Source organism: Podarcis melisellensis (assembly GCF_964234715.1).
Source record: "Podarcis melisellensis genome assembly, chromosome: 13".
Taxonomy (NCBI): Eukaryota; Metazoa; Chordata; class Lepidosauria; order Squamata; family Lacertidae; genus Podarcis; species Podarcis melisellensis.
This window is the reverse complement of record NC_138545.1, coordinates 15,515,093-15,535,459: the sequence shown is the minus strand read 5'-3', so window position 1 is coordinate 15,535,459 and position 20,367 is coordinate 15,515,093. Positions and strand designations below refer to the sequence as shown.

The following is a 20,367-nucleotide window of genomic DNA, read 5'->3' as shown; positions in this document are numbered from 1 at the left end:
CTGAGAAGGGAACAGGAGTCTCCTAACAACTCCCCACAGCCACAAACTAGTTTCCATGATACAGTGGTACCTCAGTTTACGAACTTAATCCATTCCGGAAGTCTGTTCTTAAACCAAAACTGTTCTTAAACTGAGGCGCGCTTTCCCTAATGAGGCCTCCCATCGCCAGTGCCCTTCCACCATTCGGATTTTGTTCTTAGACTGAGGTAAAGTTCTCAAACCAAGACACTATGTCCGATTTTGCAGACTTTGTAAACCAAATCGTTCCTAAACCGGACTGTTCTTAAACCGAGGTACCACTGTACTTTGGGGGAAGCCATGACTGTTAAAAGTGACCTAAAGGCGCTTGACATGTCTGGTGTGGCTGTGTCCTCAGGGCAGGACTAGGGATGCCCAGGTTTAAATCCCCTCCTTGGATGATTTTGGGCCACTCTCGGCCTAACTCACTTCACAGGGTTGTTGTGAGGATAAAAGAACCATAGACACTGCCCTGAGTTAGCTCCTCGGAAGAAAGGGCAGAATATAAATGCAATAATAAATGTATGCTCCTGCAATCATTTCAAGTACTTAGGTTTTTGGGAACAGTTACTTTCTAGTAGATGGGGAACCTAAGGGCAGCTCAGAGGCCCATCTCACTCAGCACCGTAATCGCATTGTCTACGGCAGCCTTTCTCAACCTGTGGGTCCCCAGATATTGTTGGACTACAACTCCCATCACCCCTAGCTAGCAAGGCCAGAGTTCAGGGATGATGGGAATTGTAGTCCAACAACATCTGGGGACCCACAGGTTGAGAACCGCTGGCCTACGAGAAGATTGCAAGCAAAACCTGAGCTCAGTAGCAACCCTCCCCATCTAGTTCACCCCCCTGCAATGCAAGAATCTCAACACAGTCGCCCATCCAATCTGAAACCATCCTGGCTCCAGCAGCAAAGCCCATCATTCGCCTCTGGAAAGTACTTCCTGTTGCCTCTGCTGAATCTCCACAAATATTCACCTTTGCTAGGTCACCCTAGGTTCTCAGACTCTGGAGAGGGAGGGAGAATATCTTTTCTCCATCCATGCAACCACGGCTTCCTCTGAGACACCATCAAGATATGCAGAGGTCCTCAAATCAGTTTGCTAATCCTGTGTTAGGTCGGGTGACAGACCACCAATGCTCAGCTGCTGGGGAGGTGTTTGGATTGGCAGAGTCTCTTGCAGGAGACACAAGGCTATATACACTCAAATGAGCCTCATGAGACCTGTGGGATACTAGACCGGCAGGGTAAATGCCAATTCCACGCTTGCAGTCTGCCGTAGTGCAAGTCCATTCTGTCAGCTCCACATTCTGCCACCTAATTCTGCTGTTCTGTACAGATCCGGAGTGATTTCTGTAGAAGAGAGTCAAAACGTTAAGAGAAAGGAGAAGTGGGCTGGAACGGCAATGGCAGGAAACGTGGGGAAAACATTAACAGATCCGGACATATATTTTTTTAAAAAAACAAAGCCACACAGCATTACACAGCACTTTGAGCAAATAAAAGAAGAAGAAGAGAGAACTTAGGTTCAAAAAAATAAATGGAAAGTCAGACAACCACTGGTTAGCTTAACACATACTTCAAGAAGGCAGCTGAGAGAGAGGAAACCATATAGCGGTATTTTAAAATTTTGTTGATTTCTTAAGAACAACGGTTTGCACACATGCCGCAGGTAAATATTTAGATATGCAAGTATCTGAGTTGCACACAGCTCCTGATCAGATATGATTAGACCTGTTTTGAGCATAATGCTAGCATTCACTATGCCAAACAGAAAACTGGTCCAAAAACCATTTGAGCAAATACACAATTGGATAACAAACTCTAAAAACAGAGTCCAGAACCTGCTCCGAGCAAAACTCGGCAGGGAGCATTCCTACCACGGGTGTGCTTGCACCTACCTTAAGAACAACAGTTGTTCGTTGCAAGCAGTAATTTTAGTACAGTGGTACCTCGGGTTAAGTACTTAATTCGTTCTGGAGGTCCGTTCTTAACCTGAAACTGTTCTTAACCTGAAGCACCACTTTAGCTAATTGGGCTTCCCGCTGCCGCCACCACGCCACGATTTCTGTTCTCATCCTGAAGCAAAGTTCTTCACCCGAGGTCCTATTTCTGGGTGAGCAGAGTCTGTAACCTGAAGCGTATGTAATCCGAGGTACCACTGTGCTACTCAACTTTGAGTAGCACCAGCAGGGCTGAACAAGCATTTTATGCCTCCAATTAGTGGCTGTTTTGTGAGTAGAAGTGTCACTGAGGTTGAACATTAAGTTGGTATCTCAGCTCAACAGAGCCATTGGGCCAACTTGCCAGGCAAATGCTCCCACAGGTAACAAAAATCCCTGCATATAGAAGGCCAGGCTGAAGGCTAGGTTGGGAAATCCCTTTCTGTCTTAGCTTTCAACCTGCAGGGTTATGTTCTTGTATATATGTTATTTTGGGGGAAAGAATATTTACACATTTCTGCCTTCTGAAATAGTACATATATGGTGCCTCCTTAGAAGAACAACACACACAGACATATATACAAACGAAGAAAATTAAAAATGGCCAATTGTGGCTCACAATCTATAGTTCCCATTAACTTGGACAACTTTTGCTTTTTCCCCCCCATAAAAAAGATTTATTTTTCATTTTTAAAATATACAGAATAAAAAGTGCCAGAAATTGGTCTCCCTTGCTCCACCAAGGAGAGAGCAGAACAGAAATACATGGTCAAGTGCAGACTGAGACATACAGTGTGTTCTGTCCCCATGTGTGAACCCAGCCTCATGTGGCTAAGTATGCAAATTAAACAATTGCTCCTTATAGGGAAAACGATGCTTAAAAGCCAAGGCAATGCCTGTCTTGAGGCATACAAGCTACTGAACTGGTGTGGCTCATAGTAAGCTTTTAACACCGGCTATGGTTATTGGGACTCCAATTCCCATCAATTCCTGACCATTAGGCATGTTGGCTGGGGCTGATGGGAGCTGGAGTCTGAGAAAGAGGGGACCGCATTGGCCAGCCAGGGTTTATACAGTCAGTCTGCCCGTCCCCCCAAATAGCCTATTATTAACACTCATTACTGTGCTGAATATTGGGCATTTCTGATTAGGCAAGTCTCTCCAGACATGTAGTAATATTGGCATGTGTTTTAATCTGCTTTTTAGCTTCCTGTTAATTGCTTATTATTTTCGAATGCTTTAATAGTCGTTTTTAACCGCTGTTGGCTAATCATGTTTTATTCTTTCTTGCAAACTGCTTTGAGGTCTTATTACAGTCAAGCGGTGTATAAGCCTTGTAAAATAAATACATAAATAAAATTAACATTGTGCGCCAGGAAATGATCAGCAACATCCTGGACTGCCATCAGTCCTTTTCTCCTTTGCTAAGTCATCAGCGACAACTTTAGCGGCTCACTAGAAATGCGAATCGGCTTTTAACTAGCAATGTGTGCCCCCACCCTCGCACCCAAAGGGCATTTTATTAAGCAAATAAAACATCTGCAACGGTGAGTAGAGAACACAGGAGGAAAGGGTGTTTAGAAAAGTCCTCCTTTGCCCATTCAAAAACTCTTGACTCTCCCCCACTCACAAAAGCTACTTTTCCTGTAGGTCCCTGTACCTTTCTTTAAGTCATTGTGAGGGGAGGGGAGCAGATGGCAGGAAGACTGATTTTGAGCAGATGAACATCCGAGGAGGAAGCAGCAGTTCCTTAGCTGAACCAGAAGCGACTTGCAGCTGCTTTACTTCCTTGTTTGTTTTTAAGAATGCATATCAGGCGACGTCTCCCTTTAAATATCCCGCCTAGGAAAACAAGTTGCGTCCTAATCTAGTGCAGGGTTATCAGACCTCATTGGGCTGGGGATAATTAAGAAAATGTCATGGGTGCCAAATACACACACACATACTCACCCATTTCACAGATAAAAAATCAGAAATCTGATCTGGTGATCAGAAATACACACACACACACGGAAACAACAGGCAAAACACTGACCTCCCCTCATACACACGACAAATAAAACAGATTTGAAAAAAGCCACCCCCACAACCAAATAGCAATAAAAAAGGCCTCCCCAAAATCCGCATTTTAAAACTTGGGAAAGGCAGGTCTTGGGCAAAGGGGGTGTATGAGGGCACCACGTTGGAGACCTAACCTCTAGCCTGGTCCAGCAAAGAGAACTCAAGGCAGATGTGGGCCAACTCAGGGGCTGCCACCAAGTTTTTCAAAATTTGCTGGGCCAAGTTGCAAAGCTGGGCCAAATTCACCCCCTGCTCCTGACACTGGGGTCACCAAGGTCAGGTTTTAACTACCACCCCAAATTATAATAGCAGGCCTCTGAAGATCGCAGGCTAGGCTGGGTGGAGCAGGATGTCGGTGGGAAAAGGAGATTGCTCAACACCTTGGCCACAAGCTCCCATCGCAAGGATTCAGATAACTTTGTGATTCGGGGCCACATAAATAATTTGCTGTGGGGGTCTCGTGACGAACACTTCATGCACAAAGCGCTGATCTGTCTGCTTGTACGCAAGGGGTGTTTTGTAGGAACAGAACGGAGAACCCCCTCCCCAAAAAAGAAGAAGCGGAAAAAAGAACACCAGCAGCTGTGGGTGGTTCAGCTTCAGATATTCCTTCAAGTCGTCCGCTTCCTCCTTGTCCAACAAAAATATACCATTTCCCTTCAAGCCCAGCAGCTGAGGATGAACTGTCCTTCTATAGAGAAAAAGAACCAGTCTTCAACACCACCCAAGGGAATGAGTCATCTTGAAAACATTCCCTTGCTCGATATCTGGGAAGACAGGGTTTCTCTAGAAACTGCTGCCTGGGACCAGGGACAGCGTGTGCCTTTATGTGTGGGGAGTGTGTGTGTGTGTTTCTCATGTGCGCACAAAACACACACCACTCTGCTAAAACTGGCCACATCCTTTCTCTTACCTCAGGAGCCCTCACTGCTGCCATTAGGCTGTATCCCCCACCTAGCTTCCTTGCCAGCACTGGGAGGAAGGGAAGATGTTGCCGTTGCTTAGCAACCCCCACTTCCAGAGTTGGTCCAGCCCTTGGCCAGCCAGTTCAGAGGCACACAGCCTGCGGTGGTGCTGATGGAAAACAACAGGACGGGTAGCAGTGGCAACCAACAGTCCGGCCAGGGCTGGAAAACATGTGACTGCCCCAATGTTATTGGGTTCCTAACTCTTATAAGGACTGCCAGCCAGCATGGCCAACAGTCAGAGGTTGGTTACTTAAGTTTAGAGGTCTTAGAGGGAATATAAGCAACTAGTGGGCTAAAATAATTTCACTGTTTGTGCCGTTGCATTCCCATCTAGCCAACTTTCTGGGGCCTACATGGTAGTAGTATGTGGGGCAAAAGTGGGCAAACTGTGATTTTCTACCTTCATAAAGTAGGCCGATGCCTGTCCATGCACTTACATTAAGCCCTCTCTGCCCAGGAAAGGAAGAATCGTCGTCCGATTTCAAGGGCACATTCCAGCCAGGCAAAAACACTCAAGGAAGACGGGAAGCAGGACCAATGAGGAATGTGGCCTGGGAACAGGGGGAGTGGCCTACAGAGAGCCCCCCGGGGGCCAGAAAGAGAGGCCTGGAATTGAACCCAGGGCCAGAGGTTCTCCATCCCTGCCATAGAGGTATTCCTCTATGAGGAGGAAGACAAATGGCAAGACAGGTTGACTCATTCAGACCCACCTACCCATTTTTTTTAAATCCCAGCTCGTTTGAGTGACACCTTTCTCTCTCTCTGGTTTTGCAAGGGACGGCAAGAGCGAACAAAGCCACAAGAAAACAAATCGCAACCAAATAAGCAAAGCTGCCACCCTTCTCCCAAGGGGCAAGTGGCCCCTTATGGCCTCTTTATTCAAAGGCCACATTCGGTAAACATTTCAGTGCATCCCAGAAACTCCATCGGGCAGCGGGAATTTGGGTAGGGAATTCAAGTTTGCGGCTCCTTTTCCATTTCAATAAATCCTTCTGTGTTCATATACCCTGTTCTTTTTTATTTTTTCCAGGGGACACGAAATAATTTTGTTATAAAGGTTGCGGGCGGAACGAACACCTTCCAAAAAAGCAAAAATAAAAAAAATAAAAATAGAAAGAGGAGAGGTCACAGCCACTTTTGATAAAGTTCCAGCGACTTTGCAGTCCCCACAACCAAGCCGGTAATCAGGACGTCTGCAAGGCAGTCCCTCCTCTCCTGGAAATAACAACCAACAAGCTTCACACCACCTGCAGCGCCGTGGCTTCTCCATCGAGCTGGTACTTGATCTGGTTGAGTTCCTCCAGCTCCTGCTGGTGCCGGTCCGTTTTGTGTCCCACTAGCGAGCGGTAGAAATGCAAAGCGAAGATGATGAAGACCACGCCCACCGGGACCATAATGATGGTGGAAGCCATGGCGGCGTTCCACCCGGAGTTGTCCGGAGAGGCCGAAGTCGGGGCCGGGGCGGTGGCGTTGCCGCCGGAAGGGGCCGGGGCGGGGACGCAGCACTTCCGAGCGGAGGAGGCGCTTCCGACGGGCAGGAACTTGACCCAGCAAATCAGCACCACCTCGGTGAGGAAGAGAAAGATCCCCAGGGCTGTGGAGAATCCCCAGGCCAGCTCGATGTAGCGGTGCATGCGCTCGTGGGGGGACTCGTTGACCGAGTTGAGGTTGTGGATATTGCTGACGGCCTCGATGTTGGGCAGGATGCAGGTGCTGACCATGAGGGCGAAGAGGTGGACAGCCACCAGCACCGTCGTGCAGGCGCTGAACGCCACCAGCAGCTCCCGGGGGTAGTCGTAATCCTCCAGTTGCACCTCAACCATGGCGACCTGGGGGGATACATGCAGAATTAGGATCCGATACCAAATAGGCTAGTGCCAATGCCAGTCACGCTCAGAGCAGTGTTAGAAACTCCGCTATATAAGCTAATTGCCATATGGCACCTTAAAAAACACTTCCACTGAAGGAGCAGGTCCGTAGCTTGGAGGTAGCTTGGATCCTTTGCAGTCGCTTGAGGCTCAGGTGGCCTCAGTGGCCCTGAGTGCCTTCCATCAGCTTTGGCAGGTGGCCCAGCTACGCCCCTATCTGGACAGGGATAGCCTAACTACCATTGTCTATGCTTTGTTATCCTCAAGGTTATACGCAGGGCTGCCTTGAAGATGGTTTGGGAACTTCAACTAGTGCAGAATTCAGAGGCCAGGTTGCTCACCGGAGCAAGACGGTTTGAGCATATTACACCGATCCTGGTCCGACTGCACTGGCTACCAATTAGTTTCCGGGCCCAATTTAAAGTGCTGGTTTTGTCCTATAAAGCCTGAAATGGCTCAGGACCGCAATACAGTACCTCAAGGACCGCATCTTTCCATATGGACCTAACCAGACTCTGAGATCACCTTCCGAGGCCCTCCTTTGTGTGCCTCCTCCTTGAGAGGTCCGGAGGGTGGCAACACAAGAACAGGCCTTCTCTGCAGTGGCTCCCAGTCTGTGGAATGCTCTTCCAAGGAGAGTTCGCCTAGCACCTTCATTACACACCTTTAGGCCACAGGCAAAAATGTTCCTTTTTAACCAGGCCTTTGGTTGACCCTTTTAAAATGCGGCTCTTTTGTGGGGGGTGTTAGTGCATTATTGTTTTCATTTTGATTTTATATATTGTTATCTTTTCTGTGAACCATACAGAGACCTCCAGGTATAGGGTGTTATATATATTCAGAAGAGGAAGAAAAAGAAGTTGCTGTTATCACAATTGGGGCTGATGGGAGTCCGAGAGCCCCATGTTGGCTACCCCTGTGCTAAGCAGTCCGCATGTTGGCTTAGGTCATGGGTAGGCAAACTAAGGCCCGGGGGCCAGATCTGGTCCAATCACCTTCTCAATCCAGCCCACGGACGGTCCAGAAATCAGCGTGTTTTTACATGATTAGAATGTGTCCTTTTATTTAAAATGCATCTCTGGGTTATTTGTGGGGCATGGGAATTCGTTAATTTTTCCCCCTTCAAAATATAGTCCAGCCCCCCACAAGGTCTGAGGGACAGTGGACCGGCCCCTGCTGAAAAAGTTTGCTGACCCCTGGCTTAGGCCCAGAAAGACCCGGCAGGTTTGCTCAGAAATTAAGCCCTGCTGAGTTCAAAGGGACTTGGTCTTGTGTTTCGGATGGCAGCCTGAGTTTCTTTGGGATGAGGGAGCATCTAAGCTGCAGCGTCTTCGTATGTTAGTTTATTAGTTACCAAAATAAAACAGAGCACGAGTGAAGAGGAACAGGCACTCCTAAAGCACGCAGCAAATCCAGCCACTCCTGTGTCACATTCTGAGAGGAATTTGCAAAGCACCCCACCCAGAGGCTGCACCCCGATTTCCAGTTAACCCCTGAAATAAACTCTCCGCTTTCTACCAATCTGTCTGCGGTTTCCACACACTTACTGGTTGCCCAGTCCAGAAACAGCCAGAGTCATGGCAGGGACATAAAGGGTTGTTTGTCAACTTGAGGCAAGAACTACAGCTGAAATATATGCCGCTATAGTGTTTCTGTGCATGTACAAAGCACTTCCAAAGAGATAGCTTAGTAATTCTCAGAACTACAGCCTCCTAATTCCAGCATTATTATCCCAATGTGGGCAGACAGGCCAAGGAGTTGTGGCCCCACAATCAGTGCTAGTTTTCAACTGAACGTGGCTGTTTGGGGCAGTGACTTGATATGGGACTAATATGGCTTGCCCCACAGATATCTGGGGAGCGGGTGGAGCAGCTCCTCCAATATCTCTGCAGCTCCCTCATGCTGCTTTCAAAGAGAGCCAGTGTGGTGTAGCAGCTGAACTAGGGACTAGGATCTGGGAGACCAGAATTCAAATCCCCACATAGCTCACTGGGTAGGCATGTTGGCAGCTCTCCCTCACGGGAGCCTTATGAGGAAACAAAGAAGTGGCTTGCAGGAGGGCCACCTACACAGCCTTGAGCTTCTGGGAGGAAAGGCAGAAAACAACTGGAAAATGAGGGTTCTGTACAATCTGCCTTTGGTGCCATTCCCCACGGCAACACACACACACAATTCAGCGGCTGAGGCAGAGAGCCATCATAGCTGCCCTTAGAAGCGGCATTCCTGCTAAACTCCAACTTGGCAGTGGGACCCTTTGCAGGGATGGCCGGGGGGGGGGGGGAGAGAGTGTCCCATATTCCCATTTGTTCACATTTCCAGCTCTGGCTAGGATCCCAGGGCCTTGGCAGTTTCCCCAGAGAATGGGGATTGGTTTGGGGGGCAGAGGAAAGAGAGAGGGAGGGAATGGCAGAGGAAGGAAGGATTTAACCCACAGCAAGAGAGTTTTCCACAGCCTGGGAAGCAAAGGAGGAGCAAGAGGTTTAAGGAGCCCCCCCCCAGATATGGGGGAGCCCCTCCAAACAAACTGAAGCGTGGCCTTAAAAAACCTCCCCAAAGTAACCCGAAGAGGGGCTGCTGCGTCACCGCAAACTAACCCCCTCCGACCTCGAAGCCCTGAGTCAAGTTACGTTGAAAGGGAGGCGGTGGCGGCCGAGGGCTTATTTTCAGAAAGTGGGCCACATTAAACCGAGTGATGACAGCTGGCTGGCAAGGGCCCTACGAGGCAGCACGTGCCACAGACTCAGCTGGAGGTGACAGGGAATGAATGGGAGGAATTGGAAAGTCAGGGGGAAAGGGATGGGGGACCCACAGGCAGGGTTCAAATGCCCCCCCATTGCAGTCTGCTACTGCAAGGCCTGGCCCTCCAACGACCAGGCTCTATTTCTCTATTTTCTTCTCAAACATCCTGGCCCCCCAAAAGCTGCAGTGACTCAAGAGCATGTGCAGAGCATGAATTTTATTTCTGCGGCGGTGGTTCTCATTCCCTCCCCCCTCTGGGCCACATTCGGAATAAAAAGGGGCTGACACTGCCCTGATTTTTTTTTATTAATAAGAAAGGCATTGGAAAACAAAAAGAAGCAACTCCTAGCAGTGCTTGGACTCAACAGAGAACACAGCTACTTTATAATATGATCATAAAGTATAAAACGAGGCTGCTACATAAGAACACGAATCACTGCCAAAATATAATTATGAACGAGCCTCTTACATAGGTACTTTAAGTATGTATACAAGCTCAGTGAGAGGTGTGAGCTTGCTTTTGCCGGGTAATCTCATTTATGTTAGGTCTAATATGAGACTCCCATTCTCGTTTCCTCATCAACACAAAGAAGCCTTTCTCTTTTGTGATCTTTCATATTTGTCAGACTTGAAAATCCCTGTTCACAGCAATATGCAGCGGAGAACTGTGGAAGAATAGCCAATTTCTCTTGAAGAGGCGCGTGGGTAGTTTCTGGTTGTACAGTCGTACCTTGGAAGTCAAACGGAATCCATTCCAGAAATCCGTTCGACTTCCAAAACGTTCGAAAACCAAATCGTGGCTTCTGATTGGCTGCAGGAAGCTCCTGCAGCCAATCAGAAGCCATCGAAGTCCCGTCAGACGTTCGGCTTCCAAGAGAACATGCACAAACTGGAACAATCACTTTGGGAGCCAAAATATCCAAGTTCCAGGGAGTTCGGGATCCAAGGTACGACTGTATATCCCCCCCCCCGCAAAATATAGATAGATAGACAGATATAGATGATAGATAGATAGATAGATAGATAGATAGATAGATAGATAGATAGATAGATAGATGGATGATAGATGATAGATAGATAGATAGATAGATAGATAGATAGATAGATAGATAGATGATAGATAGATAGATAGATAGATGATAGATAGATACTATACTGCACTGAAATGTTTCTTTGATTGTCCTTGAATCTTCCCCCCCGCACTTGCTACCCTCATCTAAACGCCTCTCCACACCCACTGGAAACACATTACGATGTTTTAATAATTGAATATTAACAGCTGCAAACCTGAGAAAACCCTGATAGCTGCTTGTTAGCTTCGGGGGCAGGACTGCTGGCTAGGTGGCAGCAGCTGTAGCCTACGCAACCTTGGACCCTAACAAGTGCCTCTGAGCATATGCAGAGTGCCTCCCACGTGCAGAGTGAGGAAGACGGACAGGAGAGGTATGGCTAAGGGATAGCCAACATGGCAACCTCCAGATGTCATTGGGCCCTTGCCCAACTCCCATACGCACAAAGTCGGGGGGTGATGGGTATTGTAGTCCAACTCCATGGGCTACCCAGAAGAAAGCTACGGCTGGATCTGCAGCAAATGTTGTGCATTGCTTGGAGGGGAGGAAAGGAGGCTCCCTCACGCAGCTCCCTGCTCTAACCACTACACCACACTCCTGCTGCCCTTTGGCTCCCAGGATTTCCTGCTTTAAGAGTGATCCAAAGGACAAAGCTCAAGGCCAGAGTTCCCCACACCCGCTCTGAGCCTCGTTGGGAGGTCCCTTTTGAGAGCGACTGGCCGAGAAACCCAGAATATCGGCTCAGTCAGGCACACAGGGTCACTGAGGGATTTTGACCAAGCGTTCAACTCTTGGCTCCTGCAGCCCAGCGAGGGCCTCCTGCCAGCAGCCGCCCTGTTCACAAGCTCTAGGAAACTCAGAAGCAAAAAAGCAAAGAGCCCCCAATGCACATTTGCCTTGCCATCATTCCTGGGAAGCCAAAGCCAAAAGTGTTTGTGCACCTCTGAGGCAAATTATGTGTGCAAGGCACACTCACCAGGGCCATACATCGTCTCCCAAGCAAGACTAGGCTAGAAGGCCCTCAAATAGCTTCAAAAAATGAGAGGTGCAGGCCACAGGCATGCCCGGAAGTATGTGGGAAGTTGGTTCTGCCGTGACCCACAATTTCCAGGTGACCTTAAACTGGCGATTCAGCCCCCTATGGGAGAAAGTCCCCGTTCATAAACAAAGCGGGACAGAAGCAGCTCTGGGTGCACTCAGAGGGCCTCACAGGGAACCTTACAGCAACCTTGCTAGGTAAGCCGGTGACCTTCCCCGCTCTCCCCCCGGCCAATCATATTAGAGGGCAGGTGGTGAGGGACTGTGGCAGCTTGCCTAAGCAGAGGCGAGATTCGAACTCAAGACTTCTCCACCTCAAAGCCCAGGCATCTTAGCCACCAGCCTTCCATTTCCAATCTGCCCACCCCACGCCGCCACCCCCAAACCAAATGGCGCTCCCGTCAGAGAAGAGCCTTCTTCGCGTTGCGTTTCACAAGCTCCCCCACCCCAAAAAACTGGGCCTGAAATAGGCCTTGCAGCCGGTCTCCCTTCCCTGACTAAGCTCCCCCTGTTGCTTTGGTTACAAGCAAATGAGATCACGCCGTGCGGAATGCAGTCTTGCCTTGGGACCTGGCTGGCCAAAGAGGCAGGGAATCTAAATGCGCCAGGCCTGCGCTGCGCATTCTCCCTTTCAAGCCCACCCTCCTTTCAAGGGAACCTGGGCAGGCTCGGGTCCGCAGGCCCCACACCCCTGCTGCTATACTCCTGCGACAACCCTGCGAGGTGGGTTGGGCCTGGAACGACCATCTGGAGGTCAGCTTTGTGCCTAAGTGGGGATTAGAAAAGTCCAAACCTCCGCAGTTTATAAAGTCCGGCACCTTAACGCAGGTAGAGAAAGCGCCTTTTAAAACGGGCCAATTTGGGGCCAGGGCAAAGGACAATGAGCGAGGGCAACCACAATAGGAAGGAACAGATGGAGGAAACATAGGAGCAGCCTTCACATCTACGTTTGCAATGGGAAAATAAACCCCACGGGACTCAGGATTGTATTTCCAAGTAGACACGCCTAGGATCCGGCTGCGTTAAAAATCCATGCAGCCAATTTCGTCGTGGGCATCAGTTAACTACCTCAGTTCAAGCCATCTGTGCGACATGCCCATTCATTCAGGCGAAATATGGGGGTCATATTACAGCCATATAGCGAAGCAGTAGGACTGCAGCTCAGTGGTAGAGCATGCAAGGAGGCACTGGGTTCAATCCCTGGCTCCTCCAGACAGGACTGGGGAAAACGTCAGCCAGAATCCCTGGAGAGAAGCTGCCAGTCAGTGTAGACAGCACTGAGGCAGATGGGCCGGCATAAGGAAGCTCCCTGGAGATGCTGGAGGTTCTGCATGCAGAGGAAGAGGCCCTGCCTCTCAGCCATGGCTTCTCCCCCCACTCCCAAAGCAACAGACTTTTGTGGGGATATTTACACAGTTACCATCATGCTGCCCTGCCACCTCACAGGGTTGTTGTAAAGGAGAAAGTACACACGATGTGCTCCGTATGTGCAATAGCCTTATACCTGAAGGAGCGTCTCCACCCCTGTTGTTCTGCTCAGACACTGAGGTCCAGTGCTGAGGGCCTTCTCGGTAGTGGCACCCGCCCTGTGGAACACCCTCCCACCAGATGTCAAAGAAAACAACTACTACCAGACTTTTAGAAGACATCTGAAGGCAGCCTTGTTTAGGGAAGCTTTTAATTTTGGATGGACTATTGTATTTAAATATTTTGTTGGAAGCCGCCCAGAGTGGCTGGGGAAACCCAGCCAGATGGGCGGGGTATGTATGTATAAATAAATTATTATTATTATTATTATTATTATTATTATTATTATTATTATTATTAACGACAACTGAAAAAGGCAAGAGATAGGGAGCTCTGCTGGGGGAGGAAATATTTGGTGATAGTTGAAAGGACTGATGGTCACACAGGGACCCCGGGTTGAAAACGGAAGGACAAGGAATGAATAAAGACACACCTTCAAGCACAGATACATATGCATTTTGTGCATTGATGTTCTAGTGATGATTTATTTAAAAGGAACTAGTTCATCGCCCCCCTTTTTTTGCAGATGCTGCTGGGTTTTGAATTGCAAGCAGGAGCCTACAGGATATAGGGTGTGGCGCTCTTGAAAGTAAGTTTACCTAAGGTGGGAGAAAGCCAGAATCTGCTGGATGGGATGGGCGGCCCGGGATCACAGGAAGAAAAGGAAGCAGAGGAAAATCGTCCGGAGCCCGGAACTAAAGGCTGGGTCCATGCAAGAACCGCTAATGCCAACAGCATGGTTTTAAGAGCGGAAACTTCAATCAGATACAGCGCATGTGTGTGTAATCATCCCCATTTCACCACCATCCTGTTTTCAGTCCTTCTATTTCTGATGTTCAGGCTGTGTGTGTCACTGCTTCTCCACCCAGCCACAAGAGCCAGACATCAGCAGCTTTCTAAGAAAATCAGTTGGGGTGGGGAGCTTGAGAGGCTGACCATGCCAAGTAGATACAGAATGCTAACTGTGTGCAAGTGGCTTTGGAGCAGGAGCACTTCACGCTGCAACATTTTGTTGCGAGTCCCCAACTATACGGACTGTATTTACAACTACTGAAGAATGGCGGCATCTTAAGCCAAGCACTTCCAGTCGTGGGTAGAATGCCTTTCTCTCACCCTGCAAAATACCTCAAGGCAACACGTCCATGAGCATGTACAGAGTGCGTTTCCTTTGGAAAAGGAGTTTAAGAAGGTTGTTGTTGCATATTCCCCTCTAAGGGACCTAAAAACACATTGCTTCTAAGTATATGCACAGTGTAGTTCCCTTCTGACCAGAAGCAATTATTTTCATAAGGGCAGCATATCAATGAAAGGAGGATCTTTAAACTGCATGCTGTTTTTGTTTTTTAAACACAAACACTAAATACACACACACACACACACACACACAATATTTTGTCCAACTTTGCATCCTTCTTTGTGGTAAAACCAGAATGTTAAACTCTATCCAAATGGTGGTGCTGTATGCCCCACTTACGAAACAACCCAAAGTGGAAGTTTAAACCGCATTTGAGATGCTTAATTCCAGGAGAAGCCATGTGAAAGGGAGAAAAGGGGAAGCAAACGAGAGTTTTGGGTCACCAGAAAGTAAAAAAAAAACCTCTGTAAGTGTTTGGGTTGCAAAGAGCAGCCTGAACTTGCACATTTTAAAACCAGAGGCGCCAAATTACCGTACATGGGCATCTTCCTTTAGATGTCCGCCCGCCCCCAAATAGTTGTCCATCTGTATAATTTAATTTTAATTTCCTGTCCCATTTCCCTCTCCCACTAACCTTGCCTGCCTCTTTTCTAGATGCTTTTGGCAATCAACAGGCTGAAATATTGGCCAAGGTACTCATTTGCCTGTAAGCAAATATCCCCAGGCTGTCTTCAACCAGTTGTGCATTTTTCGTATCTGGGAGTTCTGTCTGGAATTAGTAAGACATTTGTTAAACATATATCTATATTATTCTGGTGGTGGCGGGAGGGGAGCAGGGGCAAGGTTAAAAAAAAATCAAAGAAGGATGCTTTGAGAAAATGCAATGCACAGCACTCCACACTCCAATTCACTGAATTCACTGCATATGCCCATAGGTGCTTATAAATAATAAAAACAACAAGGGCTGTATAATGACCATTAGGAATTGCAGAGCAGGTTTTGAACCCAGCTCTGCATCTGATTTTTGAGGCACTGGCAATGTGGACTGGCAAGCAGGCTATGGGCCCAAAAGAGTTTGATGTAGGGTGGCAACCTCACACAGATTCAGGCACACAGCTGGTCAGGCTTATCGTCGGAGATAGAAAAGCCCACAAGTGGTTCTCTTCTTTCTTGGCTGCAAAATACAGTAACAAGAAACCTTCCACAGCACCCAAAAATCAGCTGCTTTACTCTGCCTAATGGTAGGGCCGGCCTGAGAATTGGAGTCATGTCTCCTGCTTGTGGGTTTCACATAGGCAATGTCTGGTTGGCCACTGTGTGAACAGGATGCTGGATTTAGATGGGCCTCTGGCCTGATTCTGCCACAGGGCTCTTCTTAGGAGAGCAGGGTTCAATTCCCCACTCAGTCCTGCAGGGTGACTCTGAGCCAGTCACTCTCTCAAAGCCTAAACCACCTCATAGGGTTGTTGTGAACATAAAACGGGTTGGGAAGGAAACCCTGCATCCTAGCTCAGGCTCTTGGAAGAAAATGTGGGATGTGTATTTTATTATATTTTTTTAAGTACAGTGGTACCTCGGTTTTCGAACATAATCCGTTCCGGAAGACCATTCAAGTTCCGAAATGTTCGTCAACAAAGACATTCGAAAACCGAGCTACCACTGTAATGGGAATTATTTTACACGATATGCTGGGGTCAAAGGTGGCAATTCTAAGCATTCAAATAAAATACAGGGGAGCCACAATTTAGTGGTTAACTTGGATTGAGGGGTTCTCTGTGCATGCTCAGACACCCTCTCTACTTCTGATGTGTGGCAGAATCCCTGGCGTTCTAAGGTTAAGCCCTATGAGCAAAGAGAGTTGTGGAAAAGAACTGAGAGAGGGAGGTTTGAGATGGCTCCAAAATGCAAAGTCACATGACAAGGAACATAAATCTAAGTCCAGAGAGTATTTTCAAACTATGTGGGAAAGACAGATCCCTTTCCAAGACACCCAGGATCTGAATTCCAGTCACATTACAGCACACACCAACTTCTTAAGCACTTCAAAAGACAGCCTTATTGTGGCATAAGCTTTTGGGGACATAATCAGATACACTTAGGGCTCCTTCAAACATTCGGGGTGCATTTCGGGGCAGACATACTGCTTCAAGTCAGTAAATGTCCCACAACTTCCTGATGAAATCCTGTATTTTCTTTTTTTTATTCCAAAAATGTTCTGGGGTGGATTTTTTGTATTATAGCATCAGAAATGCACCTCCAGATGGCAATAATGAAACAGGAAGAAGCGTGGGCATTACAGTTTAAACCCATCACTAATGTGCTATCATTGCATCCATGGCATATTTGCACTTGCAAACAAAAAATCAAAAAAACCAACCCAATATTTGGAGGGACTACTGGTCCACAGAAACATGTGCCATAACAAAAGCTCTGGCCTTCAAAATGCCACAAGACTCTTTGGGGTTGTTTGCAGATCTGTTTGGAAGAAGAAAAGGCGGGAGGGATTTGAGGTCTTTCTCCAAATCAACATCCTTTCTCCTGCTGGTGGCTTAGTTTTTTAGCTCAGCAGCAAGTCAGCACTCCGGAATCTGTCTTCTCTTGCAAGGATCGGGCCCTGTCCCTACATGCTCACTGCAGCTGAACAACAGCCGCACAGAAGGGCCACTAGGCTGAAACCACCTCAAGCTGTCCACCCTATTTTGTGAGGATGAGAGAGAGAAAGAGGAATCTACCATAATGGGGGGACCACACCTAACTTCTCTGCTTAGGTGAGAACCAACCCACCAACTCCCATGCCAGCCCTCAAGTGTCCTGCATGGAACCGCTCTAGAAAGACCTGATCCTGTTTTACAAAGAGAGTAGATTTTGGTCAAAACTCCTGGGCTCTTTTCATAACTCTGGGAAGCACCTCACTCCTTGAACCACAAGCCAGGGAGTCAGACAGGAGGTCAAAGTCTGCAATAGTTAGTGTACTAGGGACAAGGAAAGCAATGGCCAGTGGTTAGTGCAGTGAGATGTCCAGGTTCTCCTTGGAGGAGAAAACCGTAAGCAGGCTTAGCAGGGTGTGAAAAGGAAGCAGGGCCCTAGGTTCTTTGGAAAGTGAGCACAGTGCCTAGTGGTTACATCCCTGGAACAAGAGCTGTTGCTTCTGTGTTCTCTGGGCAATGTGAGGGATGCACCCAGTTAGGAAGCATTGTATGGCCAGGAGATTAGCAGGTCTGGGTTATTTCTTGGCTGGAGTGGGGAAGCACAGTTACAGCAGTTTCCCAAACCTGAGTCTCCAGCTGTTTGGGGACTACAATTCCCATCATCCCTGACCACAGATCCTGCTGACTAGGGATGGCGGGAGTCATAGTCTAAAACACAGCCAAGTTTGGGGTTAGAATCACATCAGTGTAGAGTTGGAAGGGAACCCCGAGGGTCATCTAGTCCAACCCGCGTCAAGGAATGTCAGAGTAGCCTTCGCCAACCTGGCGCCCTCCATGCACTCAGGACTGCGGCTCCCACCAGCCCTGGACGGGACGGGAACTGCGAGACCAAAACCTCGTGTGTGTAGAAGGAGGGCGCCCCGGGTGGCTGGCGGAGGCTGGGCGGGAACCCCCCGGTGGGGCTCCATCCTTCCCAAACCGCGGGGTCTCTCCTTACCATGGCGAAGCCGGAGAGCAGCGCCGAGGTGCGGCTGGACGCCTTGAGCTTGGCCCGGCTGAGGTAGAGGCGGCGCCAGTTGAGCGCATGCAGCGAGTGCTGGTTGGCGCTCATGAGCTCCAGGTAGCTCCGACGGACGAACTCGCGGTACGTGGCCGAGACGCCCAGCGTCTCCGAGGCCTCGGGGTTCAACGGCTCCCGCTCGCCGTCCGCCCCGTCGCCGTCCGCCCCCTCGGAGCCGCCGGCCGCCTTCATCAGTCCCGGAGGAGGAGGGCAGCGGGGCCGGGCGCGGAGGGGCAAGCGGCAGCAGCAGCAGCAGCAGCCGAGGGGGCAGAAGTTGGGGGGCTGGAAGGGGCGGGCAAACTCCGAGGGGCTGCGAGGAGGGAATAGAGGGGGCGCAATAGGGATGGGGGGCGGAACCCCCGGAGGAGATAGGATAAGCGGGGAGAAAGTAGCCGCCAGGTGTTTAGCCGGTCATAGGTTGGAGGGGGCGCCCGGAGAGAAAAGTGTTGTGGGGGAGGCTCCCTCCACAAACTGGGGAGAGGGGGCAGCGGGAGCGCGGCGAGACCCGCGAAGATTAAAAGGAGGAGGCGGGGAGGAGGTGGGGTGGGTGGGAAGGAGGGCGGAAAAGGGGGCGTCGAGGAGCAGAGGAGGGGAAGCCCCGTTGGCGGGAGAGCGCGCGGATCCGACGCCGCGCCGGGGCGAAGAAAGTTGCGCTTCGCTCGGGCAGTGGGGCTGGGCGAGAGAAGGCGGGCGGGCGGGAAGGAAGGAGGGAGGGAGAGAGGGAGGGAAGGAGGGCGGGGAGAGAGAGGGAGGGAGGCAGAAAGAGAAACAGAGGAGTTTGCTCTGGCCGCGGGCGGCGTTTAAAGGGGAAGTAGCGACGCGGCAAAGATCCGTTTCCCTTTCGCGAACGTGGCTCGATTTCACCCTCCCAATCGTCCTGCGAGGTAGGAGAACCGCAGCGAGACTCAGCATTGCGAAGCGGAGCCTGGTCTGCAGGAAGCGGGAGCGTCCGGGGCGGAGATGGCCACGGCGCAGGCCCTGGGCAGGATTACTCAGAAGTAAGCCCTTGGAGCTTCGTGCAACTGGCTTCTCTGAAGGGGCAGGCGGGGAGTAAAAGGGAGCCGGGGAATCTGCCCAAGCCGGGATCCACAGGCTGACAGTCCGCTCCCACAGACCTTCCAGATCCAGCTGCGTCTGTATTGGAACTTAAAAATACCTTTTAAGATGTTTTATCACATGTTGTTTGCTACCTTGGGCCCCTTTGGGAGGAAGGTTGCGATATGAACATAACAAACCAGGGAAAGTATGAAAGAAAAGAGTTTTCTGATTCAGAATGTGAGAGTACAACCTTTGGCCGATTAATATTCTACTACAGCATTTTAAATGTGTTTGGGTGGGTTATTGTTTTGTTGTTTCTGTTTTAACTGTTCGTGCTTTTATCTTGTATTTTTTTTATCTCGTGAACTGCCCTGAGATCTTTCTGCTAATCAGTTTCATTAAGAGTTTTCAACGTGCGATACAATAAAAACCAAACTAAATAAAATTATAATTAAAAATACAGAAGAAGAAAAATAAATGAGGGAATGAGGGGGGAAAGACAGGAGAAAAAAAGAGAATAAAAAAGAGAGATAATATAATAAAGCACAAAGTTGTGTATCTCCATTATATTTTAATTTTCAAGCCGCGTGCAGAGAAGTGAATCTTGCCCAGAGCTTTGCTTCTTCATCTTCACACCCTGAGAAAACCCCCTCATACCCACCCTGAGATCTTTTGATGAAGGGCAGTATATAAATCTAACAAATAATAATAAAAGCACCTGATGTATATGAGCAGCCTGGATAGCCCAGATGGGTAGAGTGCTGAGGTTGCAGGTTTGATCCCCGGATGGGACAGCTGCCTATTCTGCATAGGGTTGCATTAGGTCAGGCATAGGCAAATTCAGCCCTCCAGATGTTTTGGGACTACAATTCCCACCATCCCTGACCACTGGTCCTGTTAGCTAGGGATGATGGGAGTTGTAGTCCCAAAACATCTAGAGTGCCGAGTTTGCTTATGCCTGCATTAGTTGATCCTCAGGGTCCCATCCAACTATGATTCTATGGGGGACGCTCCTTGGCTCCACCAGAAAAGGCACGTCAGATGAAACCAGTTCTCTGGGAGGGGAAGCATTAAACAGAGACTTGAGCAGGAGGCTGGCTTCTCATTTAGGGCAGAGGTGTGGTCAACATACAACACATACGTGAGGCGACGCAGCAATTGCCACACCAGCAACACAGGGCATGTTTGGTTTTTATCACTGTGCCAAAAAATATATAATTATAAATAACATGCCTTATATTTACATTTGAGCAG

General features: G+C 49.0%; 1 protein-coding gene and 2 long non-coding RNA genes across 3 annotated transcripts; 1 reads left to right on the top strand and 2 right to left on the bottom strand.

The window, feature by feature from the left end:
• Window positions 1–2,609: 2,609 nt before the first annotated feature.
• On the bottom strand, window positions 2,610–6,214 carry LOC309354030. The gene is made up of 2 exons (XR_014162157.1): window positions 3,969–6,214; window positions 2,610–3,906 (listed from the first exon to the last, which is right to left on the bottom strand). It is a non-coding gene; the product is annotated as an uncharacterized lncRNA (long non-coding RNA).
• Window positions 6,215–6,224: 10 nt separating this feature from the next.
• Window positions 6,225–18,782, bottom strand: ORAI3 (ORAI calcium release-activated calcium modulator 3). The gene is made up of 2 exons (XM_081883680.1): window positions 18,013–18,782; window positions 6,225–6,819 (listed from the first exon to the last, which is right to left on the bottom strand). Exons 1-2 carry the CDS (start codon window positions 18,265–18,267, stop codon window positions 6,229–6,231), a joined length of 846 nt encoding a protein of 281 aa, XP_081739806.1. The 5' UTR covers window positions 18,268–18,782; the 3' UTR covers window positions 6,225–6,228.
• On the top strand, window positions 11,765–14,558 carry LOC309354034. Its single transcript, XR_014162161.1, has 2 exons — window positions 11,765–12,428; window positions 13,759–14,558. It is a non-coding gene; the product is annotated as an uncharacterized lncRNA (long non-coding RNA).
• Window positions 18,783–20,367: the final 1,585 nt, after the last annotated feature.

Bases quoted from the DNA above. Each gene is read 5' to 3' on its own strand.
- ORAI3 (XM_081883680.1), bottom strand. From the start codon at position 18,267: ATGAAGGCGGCCGGCGGCTCCGAGGGGGCGGACGGCGACGGGGCGGAC. The intron at 6,820-18,012 runs GTAAGGAGAGAC...GTATCCCCCCAG, and splicing joins TGCTCTCCGGCTTCGCCATG to GTCGCCATGGTTGAGGTGCA.